Source organism: Papaver somniferum, chromosome 9 (assembly GCF_003573695.1).
Source record: "Papaver somniferum cultivar HN1 chromosome 9, ASM357369v1, whole genome shotgun sequence".
NCBI classification, from domain to species: Eukaryota; Viridiplantae; Streptophyta; class Magnoliopsida; order Ranunculales; family Papaveraceae; genus Papaver; species Papaver somniferum.
Window position 1 is genome coordinate 99,771,269 of NC_039366.1, and position 10,923 is coordinate 99,782,191.

The 10,923-nt window shown below is 36.4% G+C and overlaps 1 protein-coding gene across 2 annotated transcripts; it reads left to right on the plus strand.

Annotated features, from left to right (window-relative positions):
* The first annotated feature begins 1,048 nt into the window (after positions 1-1,048).
* LOC113310683 (ubiquitin carboxyl-terminal hydrolase 12-like) lies at positions 1,049-10,538 on the plus strand. Of its 2 annotated transcripts, none has more exons than XM_026559431.1 (32): positions 1,049-1,202; positions 1,442-1,505; positions 1,707-1,854; positions 1,973-2,130; positions 2,594-2,859; positions 2,955-3,173; positions 3,294-3,402; positions 3,521-3,636; positions 4,013-4,111; positions 4,258-4,367; positions 4,989-5,063; positions 5,152-5,230; positions 5,425-5,571; positions 5,645-5,725; positions 5,814-5,933; positions 6,079-6,201; positions 6,408-6,485; positions 6,635-6,723; positions 6,813-6,921; positions 7,065-7,133; positions 7,233-7,343; positions 7,490-7,545; positions 7,634-7,811; positions 7,915-8,016; positions 8,102-8,173; positions 8,341-8,406; positions 8,788-8,853; positions 8,978-9,064; positions 9,155-9,271; positions 9,404-9,478; positions 9,578-9,664; positions 9,881-10,538. In XM_026559431.1, the coding sequence occupies exons 1-32, from the start codon at positions 1,173-1,175 to the stop codon at positions 9,920-9,922; spliced, it is 3,348 nt and encodes a 1,115-aa protein (XP_026415216.1). In that variant the 5' UTR covers positions 1,049-1,172; the 3' UTR covers positions 9,923-10,538. The 2 variants fall into 2 exon arrangements, with proteins under 2 accessions (XP_026415216.1, XP_026415217.1); XM_026559432.1 differs by having other exon boundaries at positions 9,158-9,271.
* Positions 10,539-10,923: the final 385 nt, after the last annotated feature.

Below are 10,923 nucleotides of genomic sequence, written 5' to 3' on the forward strand. Positions count from 1 at the left end.
AAAAAATGCCCAACAGAAAACACAAGAAATAAACACACCCAAAATTGAACAGTGAATTAGTTTTCAATTGAAATCAAATGCCTAAACATAAAAAACGAAACCTAAAAATCAAATGAAACCTAAACCTAATAATCTTTTGATTCACCTTCAATTGAAAAAAATGAAACATAAACCATTGGAGAATTGATACGATTGCTTACCTTTGGGAGGTGGTTTCATAGTTTTCTTTAGATTTTCATCTTTCTTTTTCTCCTGTTGATTTCGTTTCTTCACCATTTTTTGTAGTTTTAGACAAATTAGGTCACAAAAATGAAGCGAGTTAGGTCAGAATTTGCTTCAATGGTTGAAGTATGTAACCATAGAAGAAGAGAAGAAGGTAAAATCGAATCAGGGGATGATTTTCGATTCGATTGAATTTCAGATCTGGGATTTCTGGTTTTTGATGGAGTTAGAGAAGACTCGGCAGAAGTTTTATTTTCTTTTTGTCCGTTACGCAAGTGGGAAAGCAATAAACGAGTTTTTTTCTTTAGTTTCTTTTGAGCTGAATTTGGGGAAGGGTAGTTTAGACTGTTAATGTTATTTGGGGGTTTTGTGTCACTTTTGTTTGGATGAGTTTTTTGTGGATGGACAGTGACACCTTTGGGGTTATAACTCGCGGCCCGTTTTTTTAACTCAATATTTTTCACTAACTCGATAAATTACCCTGCCAGTGCCACTTGGCTGTCTTGAGAAGTGAGTCACTACAATGTCCGACGTAGTCGAGGGGGAAGACAAACATACATTGCTGTCCTCGTACACTAACTTACGCAAAATAATACTCCTCATCTCTCTCATCATCCACAGCGCGGGCAGACCGTTGTCACCATATCCAGTCTCCAAACACATACCTCCTCAAAACCCAAAGAATCAATCCGACGGTTAAAACTTAAGGTACACGATCCTCCTCAATACCGACCACACTGTAAAAACAATTTACTGTTTCTCCTTCTCCCAAAACCGCAAATACCTAAACTGCCCTCTCGGACTAAAGCCCATAGCACTCTTTCTTTCTCTCTCTTTTCCTCCTCGTTCTTTTTTTTTTCTTCCCCTTTTTCTCTCTAAAAAAGAACACGAAAAATCTCTGCTTCGATTTTTCTCAGAAATCGTTTAATTTTATCTTCAAATTTCCAGACATGACTCTGATGACTCCTCCGCCGTTAGATGTATATCTCACTAAAACCCTCTCTTCTTCTCATTCTTTCACTTGAAAGTTTTTTCTTTTTTCATTTCAGTGATTTTTGTTTTTTCAAACTAATGCTAAATTAGGGTTTTTTTATTTGATTTAATTTGATTAATAGTTCGTTTTATAGATTTGTTTGATTTTGTACGAGTTTTGACTCGATCAATAGAGTTCGATTTTACTGGATCCGAACTTAAAATTTATACTGTTGGTTTATTATAGCAGGAGGATGATGAGATGTTGGTTCCACATTCAGAGTTTGTTGAAGGTCCTCAACCTATGGAAGGTAAGATTAAGTTTAATTACTTTTTTTACCTGATTCCCCAAATGATAGTGTTTTGTTGAATTAGGATTTAGGGTTTCGTTTTCTGGTGGTTTAACTGTTAGATTTGGTAATCTTAATATTCGGTTTAGTAATTTTGAATGTTTTATGGTGGTAAGGTGAATTTTAGTAGTGCTTAGGGTTTGTGTTGTTTGTTTTTGACAGTCACAACAGCAGAAGCAGTTAGTACAGTTGAAAATCAGCCGGTTGAGGATCCTGCATCTTCGAGATTTACCTGGACGATTGAGAATTTTTCTAGGTTAAACACTAAGAAACATTACTCTGATGTCTTCACTGTTGGTGCTTATAAATGGTACGTCCACATTTGTTTTTGTTGTGTTTTTGAGTTGATCCTGTTTTCCTCTTTATTATTATTATTATTATTTTTTTAATTTTTGCTTAACTCTGATGATTTGCATTACTGTCATTAGGCGGGTGCTGATTTTTCCCAAGGGAAACAATGTAGATCACTTATCTATGTACCTTGATGTTGCGGACTCAGCTAATTTGCCGTATGGGTGGAGTAGGTATGCACAGTTCAGTTTGGCAATCGTCAATCAAATCCATAACAAGTACACAGTGAGAAAAGGTACTCCCTTTGTTGGTTATGATTGTGTCTTGTCTATCTTTGTAGCAAATATCATCACTTGGAAAGTTTGGAGGTTGCAACTACATGTTGTGATTCGGTATTACAAAAAAGATGATGTCTATCTCTGAGGTTTTGAACAAACATCGACTTGGGCATACTGCATGGTTATGATAAGGGCGTACTGTATGTTTACAATAAGGTCTTGAAAAGGCTAGCTTTATGGTAGTAGTTGGGTTTTGTCGTTGTAACACCCGTTGGAAATTATAAAAATGATCTACAATTCTGATAAGAAAATTTTGCTTAGCAGACGTAAACACTTGAATATTGTTAGCACACCTATATGTTTATTATGCAGGGTTGGTCTCTTTCCAATTATGTGTTGCATGAAACATGTGCATATTTCGTAGCTGGGTATCAGTGCTCTGTAATCTAATGCTAACTTTAACCCTTCTACATTCTGTAGATACACAACACCAATTTACTGCACGAGAAAGTGATTGGGGTTTTACATCGTTCATGCCTCTTAGTGAACTTTACGACCCTGGAAGAGGGTATCTCGTAAATGATACATGTATAGTTGAAGCGGAGGTTGCTGTCCGTAAAATCACGGATTACTGGACATATGACTCTAGAAAGGAGACAGGTTATGTTGGTCTTAAGAATCAGGGAGCAACATGTTATATGAACTCTCTTCTCCAGACTCTGTATCATATTCCTTATTTTAGAAAGGTTTGGATTTGCATCTACATTTTCGTTATCATTTCAGTCACAGGTTATCCCGCCGATTGTATAAATGTTTTGATACTGTGGATTTTGCATCTTAGGCGGTGTACCATATGCCAACAACTGAGAATGATTTGCCATCAGGAAGCATCCCTTTGGCTTTACAGAGTTTGTTTTATAAGCTTCAGTACAGTGACAATAGCGTCGCAACAAAGGAGCTGACTAAATCTTTTGGATGGGATACATATGATTCTTTCATGCAACATGATGTGCAGGAACTTAATAGGGTTCTTTGTGAAAAGCTTGAAGATAAGATGAAGGTATATGCATGATAAAAGTTTTCGAGGGAAAGACTAATACATTTGGTGTTCACCTTGCTTGTTTTTTTGTTCATTTCCACCGCCTCTTTTGTTTATACTAATTTGTGCTGATTTTACTAGGGAACTGTTGTGGAGGGTACGATACAACAGTTGTTCGAAGGTCACCATATGAACTACATTGAATGCATCAATGTGGACTACAAATCTACTAGAAAGGAGTCATTTTATGGTATGATTTCTACAACATTGACTTGTCTGTTTATTTGATTGGCTTACTTTTCAACAACAAATGAATCAAGATACTGGCCTAGTTCAGAAGAACCAGAACTGATCGCCGTATTTTGCAGACCTTCAACTTGATGTAAAAGGCTGTCGGGATGTTTATGCTTCTTTCGACAAGTATGTGGAAGTGGAGCGTCTTGAAGGTGATAACAAGTATCATGCTGAACAACATGGTTTACAGGTCAGTCACATGAATATACCAAATTTGAGCTGGTCCGCCCATGTGATGATGCGAGGGCATGTTATTAGGAAATTATGGATTTTTTATGTATTGCTTAAAAAATAGAAATCCTTCTTCAGATGTTCCAAAACTTTCTTTTTGCCTAGTAATTTTGCTATTTTTATAGCTTTTGACCAACTGTAAGCCAGTACAATGTCTATGATGTAGTCTAGTGATGCATTTATTTATGATATAACCTTCACGGCCCCATTGTGAATGAGTTATTCTTTATCTATCTGTTTCGTATTATCTTGATATTCAACTTCAGCCAAAGTTTCTGGATGAGGCGCTTCTCTTTGAAGTCAGTGAAGTAGAGTTAATTGGTTTCTTATTTCAGGATGCAAAGAAGGGCGTCCTTTTCATTGACTTCCCACCTGTTCTCCAACTCCAGCTAAAACGGTTTGAATATGATTTTATGCGGGATACTATGGTAAAGGTTAGTTTGTATAATCTAACTGTACTGATACATATCAAAGCGTCTTTACTTTTACTGTTCTTTAAAGTACTTGCTTCAAGGTCAGTATCAAGAATGAAAGTGGTATTTTCGCTGTAAATTAACAAGTAATTACTGGTACTTTACAGATAAATGATCGGTATGAATTCCCCCTGCAACTTGATCTTGACAGGGAGGACGGCAAATACTTATCCCCAGATGCTGATAGAAGAGTCCGCAATCTTTACACACTTCATGGGTATGAACTCGCTAACTGTTTCAAAGTTGTTGCAACCATTGACTATCTTGGTTCTGCTTAAATGTTGATGAGCTTTTTTTAGTGCTTGAGTTCTGAGATTTCTGAGTTGGTAGCAGTTGGTTCTTTAGGCTAGTTCTTGGTTTTGCTTTATCCTGATTGAGAATCGAAATCATAAACCTGGGAGTTGGAGTTTGTGCAATAGAAGTTTTGAATCTTGAAGCAGAGATCTTGTTCTTGCTTCTCGATCATATATTGCAATGTGGATGTTAGTTAGGCGACGGCTGATGTACAGATCATAAATAGTTTGCTTTCTATCATGGTTTAAAGAAACTATTGACAAGAAATAAAAATTTGAGTGGGAACCTATGTTTTGTACTGTAGTTATGTTGTATTCAACTGATGGGTAAGAGCTTTTGATAAAGGTTATGTATGAATGGTAATGTGTGGCAGATGGATGGGCATGCTTATCCTTCGGTAATCTGTTAGCATTTGTTAGAAGCATTGTACAATTGCCAACAATAATATTAGTCTGTTTTTTTTTTTAATACTTGTCCTCATTTAAGGTCATGCATATTAATGCATCTTTTTATTAGCATCTTACTCCTATTTCTATTGCTGCAGCGTTTTGGTTCACAGTGGTGGGGTACATGGTGGACACTACTATGCTTTTATAAGACCAACACTGTCAGAGCAATGGTATGTATAAGAAAAAAAGTTAGCCTGTCAATTGAAAGTTGTCTAAATCAGTGTTTGGCGTGGTAGTAAAAGGACTTGTTCTTATCAGGTTCAAATTCGATGATGAGCGGGTAACAAAAGAAGATATCAAGCGGGCATTAGAAGAGCAGTATGGTGGGGAGGAGGAGGTGATATTCAGCAATCAAGTGCTCTGATTATTGTTTTTGTGTTGTTCCTACAGTAGTGTTATTGTCATCTTTATCTTTATTGCATCACAAAATTTAAGTTACTGTCATAATTATCATTTTCATTGTCAATATGATTATTTACTTGAAGTGTCATCCTAACTGGTACTTTCTTCTCTTTGCACTTTGCCTTGCAGTTGCCTCAGACAAATCCAGGGTTCAATAATACGCCGTTCAAATTTACAAAATATTCAAATGCATATATGCTTGTGTATATACGTGAAAGCGATAAAGATAAAATTATTTGTAACGTGGATGAGAAGGACATCGCTGAACACCTGAGGGTGAGATGCTCGTCATATGTGCTTTCTGTGAACTCTTGAAGGGTTAATACTGACTTGCACTGTCATCTTACAGATTAGGTTGAAGAAAGAACAAGAAGAAAAGGAGCATAAAAAGAAAGAAAAAGCAGAGGCTCATCTGTATACCATTATAAAGGTACTCGCCCTCACCCTTCCCTTGTTATCAATGCTCCATTGTTATCTCGCTATGTTAACTCATTTAGTGTGGTACTGCTTGCTTCTAGGTTGCTCGAAATGAGGACCTTTTTGAACAGATTGGGAGGGATATCTATTTTGATCTTGTTGATCATGACAAAGTTCGCAGTTTTCGTATCCAGAAACAGATGCCTTTTAACCTCTTCAAGGTATCTTCTTATTATATTCATTATTCACCAGTGTTCTGAAACTTACGTTTACTTGTAATCTTCTTAACATAATAAAACTATAGCTGGCTTCGTAGTTGTTTGTCTTCTGGGATATAGCGGTTTTCTTACTTGAAGTTGTTTGCAGGAAGAGGTTGCTAAAGAGTTTGGCGTACCTGTGCAATTTCAACGGTTTTGGTTATGGGCAAAGCGTCAAAATCATACTTATCGTCCAAACCGACCGTTAACGCCTCAAGAGGAGACACAATCTGTAACTACTTGGCCATAAATATTTGCCATTTTTCATGATTTCCTTCTGCTGAAATACTAACATGCTTGCTCTTTGAGTTTCTCATGACTCATGAGCCACTTCTTTATAAGACTAGATTCTAGATCTTCTAATTTCCTCTATTTGAGTGAGGCGAAACATGGAAAAACCCAGCGCACGGCTCATCATGTTTCATTTTTGGATTGTAGGTTGGACAGTTGAGAGAAGTTTCAAATAAGGCTCACAATGCGGAACTAAAGTTATTCTTGGAAATAGAGCTTGGGCCGGTAATTGTTATATATGGAAAATTGATCTCTGGGCTATTTAATTTAATTTAATTTGAATTGTCCTCCTAAGTTGTTAGGATAACACATCAATCTGGTTTGGATCTATGCATTTTATTGTTCTATGTTCTGACATATGTACTACTTGACAGGAATCACATCCCATTCCTCCTCCTGATAGAACAAAAGAAGATATTCTTCTTTTTCTCAAGCTTTATGATGCTGAAAAAGAAGAACTTCGGTATGTATTGAGTTTTGAGTTGTCATATTTTTCATTTGGTCAGAATTTATTATCCTTATGAGTTTTGAGACACTCAAATGATATATCAGGTATGTGGGGAGACTCTTTGTGAAGGGTAGTGGTAAGCCCTTGGAAATTCTTAAAAAGCTTAATGAGATGGCTGGTTTCTCTCCAGATGAAGAAATAGAACTTTATGAGGTTTTCCCTTCTTTGAGATTTGGAGTTGCTCAATAACTTGTTTCTGTATTTAGTTTTTTGTTCAGTAGTCTTCAACCCAGATATTGAAGCTTTAAATATACATTAATGCAAGCATCTGATTAGGGCTCATCTTCTGATGTCAGGAAATAAAGTTTGAGCCCACAGTTATGTGTGAGCACATAGACAAGAAGCTCACATTCCGTGCTAGCCAGGTAATGTAGCTGAAGAGCATAATCTCCACCTGTTGGGATTTTTTTTTTTTTTTAAAAATATTTCTATTTTGCTTACTTGGGTTGCCTTTTTTTGTTCAGCTTGAAGATGGAGACATTATCTGCTTCCAGAAACCCACTTCAGCTGATAGTATGACACTATGCCGCTATCCTGATGTTCCTTCTTTTCTGGAATATGTTCATAACCGTCAGGTATTTGTGACATACATTATCGTATGATCAGTAGTTCGATTAAACAACAGAATTGGTGGCAGGAAAATTGACACAGTAGAATGATCTTGAGTGTATTCATGAATCATAACCTATTTTAAAAGTCTTTATTGATTTTGGCGTGTTAGGTTGTGCATTTCCGATCTTTGGAGAAGCCGAAGGAAGATGATTTTTGTTTAGAGCTGTAAGTACTTCCATATCTAAAAAGTGTTCTGTGATATATTTGACTATTTGAGCTTCATTTCACTTTTTGTTTTTTTGTAATTATGCAGGTCAAAGGTCTTAACATATGATGATGTCACGGAGAGAGTTGCTCGCCATCTTGGTTTGGATGACCCAACCAAGATCAGACTTACCCCTCATAACTGTTACTCTCAGCAACCCAAACCCCAAGCTATTAAGTACCAAGGTGTTGACCACTTGTCTGAGATGTTGGTTCACTACAATCAGGTAGTTCCTTACTCTGACCTAGCTTTTTCCGAAGCTTGATATTTTGGTTAGAATATTTAATATTTTGTGACTGGCTGAATTTTTTTCTCAATCTTATCAACAGACATCTGATATTTTGTATTACGAAGTCTTGGACATCCCTCTACCGGAGTTGCAAGGTTTGAAAACTCTAAAGGTTGCATTCCATCATGCAACAAAAGAAGATGTAAGTAATGTACCACATTCATAATCTCTATGGGAATCATGTGAAGGCTATGATATTAATAAAGTCGGATTTGATTTGTTCGCAGACCGTTGTTCATAGTATTAGACTTCCAAAACAAAGTACAGTAGGTGACGTGATAAATGATCTGAAGACAAAGGTATGTATCGTACAGTTAAAACATTGTCACGTCATACTTATTAGCAGAAAGATGTTTCTTTCAGGTTACCGAATTACCTTTTATACTTACTAGCAGAAAGATGTTACAGAACAATCCCAATTATTTGCACTTACACAAATTTATTTGCCTGTTTTAACTCTCTGAAGGTTGAGCTGTCTCATCCCGATGCGGAACTTAGATTGTTGGAAGTTTTCTACCACAAGATTTATAAGGTATTGTGTTACCATTTGGATGTGTTAGTTACATATACCCTAAAGTTTAAACATATTCTTTGCTAGTGGAGCTAGTTTATGTAGTGTCAAATATTAAATATGGTGGTAATATCCTAGTTGGTTTCCCCAACTTGGTTGGACTAAAACAGAATCCCATCGGAACTTAAATTGTTCAATTGCTACTGTTATGAGACTCTGCAATACTTTCTGAAGTAAAGAGACCTCTAAAGTTGCATGCTGTCTTCCAGGCAAATGATGCTTGTTGTAGGTGTCCCTAGTGATGCAGTTGAGGCCCAACTTAATGTTGTTAAAACAAGTCATACAAGTTTATTTTCTGCTTTTGTGAATTTTTGCGAATAATACTGAACTGGTATCGTACAGATTTTCCCGCTTAGTGAGAAGATTGAGAACATTAATGATCAGTACTGGACTCTTCGTGCAGAGGAGGTAAGCTAATTAGTTTGTTGAGTTTTCCATTTTGTTTGATTGTTTCTCAAGTATGAAATTTTATTGTGAAGTCTGACATTCAATTTATATCTTTTTAATGGTTTGCTTTATATTCATCTTCCAGATTCCAGAGGAGGAGAAGAACTTGGGTCCTCAGGATCGCTTGATTCATGTTTATCACTTCACAAAGGATGCATCTCAAACCCAAATGGTACATTAAAGTTTTAATAGCAGTCCATCACAATCTGTGTAAATTGCGAAGCATATACAAGTGTTGATATCGTTCACATTGGATCTGCAGCAGGTTCAGAATTTTGGGGAACCATTTTTCTTAATTATCCATGAAGGAGAGACTTTAGGTGCAGTCAAATTGCGCATACAGAAAAAATTGCAGATTCCTGACGAGGAATTCGCTAAGGTTTGTTTTCAGACATGGTTTATTTTCTTGTTTAAAAACCATTACATTACACCAGTTCTGCGTACACATGAACTTGTATTAGGTGATCAATTGATTCTTTCATGTGCTGAAATCTGCTTACTGTTTCACCAGTGGAAGTTCGCATTTTTGTCACTGGGCCGTCCTGAGTACCTTCAGGACTCAGATGTAGTGTCCAGCCGTTTTCAGGTGTGTCTGGTTATTCCTTTGTTGTTCATTCTTTTCGTTTTTACCAATGTTTTACTGTTTTTTTGACCTAACTTGCTAACCATCTTTTTTGCACTGCAGAGACGAGATGTTTATGGAGCTTGGGAACAGTACCTTGGCCTGGAGCATTCTGATAGCTCCCCCAAAAGAGCATATGCAGCCAATCAGGTAGATTATATCCTGGGCTGTTGTTTCTTCTGCTTTGATGGCAGATTTCTTCCGATGCTGAGATAATTGTTTTTTTTTTTTTTTTTGTCTGAATAAGAATTTTTTATTTTGGTTATTTGAACTTTCATCTTGCATTACTTGAAATTAACCTGCTGGTAGTAGTCCCAATTATTTTATTTTATTTTTCCTAATGTGTAGTGGCTTTTCCATTTGCAGAATCGCCATACATTTGAAAAGCCAGTAAAAATCTACAACTAGGGTTAAGCTGATAAAGCCTCCGTGACTACCTACTGGACCCTCTAATCCTTCAGCGACGTGTGCATAAACGTGATAAGACAACAAGATGGGAATTAATCTTTCATCCGCTTGGAGAATGAAGCTAGCAATGAAATGAGGTGTCTGCAGTGTTTGCATATTGATTTTGTTGAATTGTGTATTCTTTCTATACAGCGCGTTGATTAAGGCTTTTTGCTATATGTTAGTTTTTCCTTTCCGCTGGTTTTCCAACTGTAGCTCCTTGAACGTCTCTTGTTCTTGGGTAAAGAAAAACAAACAAAAGGACGAATATGAAGGCCCTTGTTGTAGTAGGGTGTGAGGTTTGCAGTTGTCCTCTAAATCTTATTTTCCAGTGTAATAGTAGGTATATAAGAAGATTTTGGACTCTTTGTATATGGTGTGTAGCTGTTCTGAGGTGTCTTGACATTGCTTTTCTTGTTTTTATTCGGTATTAAAGAATTGGGTTTAGTTCAGTTCAGACGCGTTGGTGGATTTGTACAAGGGTTCATGGTCTTCTTTTCGTATATGTAAGGTTTGTGTAAAAGAACTTTGGCAATGCTGTTTTCAGCCAAGTCATACAAGGATTTATTCTCATCCATCTGTGATTCTGTAATCAGGTTGTTTCTAGTTACTATCAAGCTACTAGGTGTCCTATATTAAGAAGATAAATACAGTCGAATCTCGATAAACGAATGTTCGATAAATGAATAACCTCGCCAAATGAATAATTTTCTCCAGTCCCGATTTGGGTCAAGGTGATAAATGAATAAGACCTCGCTTCATGCATTAATGAATAAAAAAGATTGGATCCTTAAAGGCCCTATAGAAATATAAACGAATAATCACTGAATTATATATATATATTTATATATATATAAATAAATCAAAATACATAATCACAAAAGATTACATAAAAATATACGGAGTGTTGAACTCAAAAAAATTCATTTACGGTTGATTGTCTTTTTCTTCCACCCAAACCA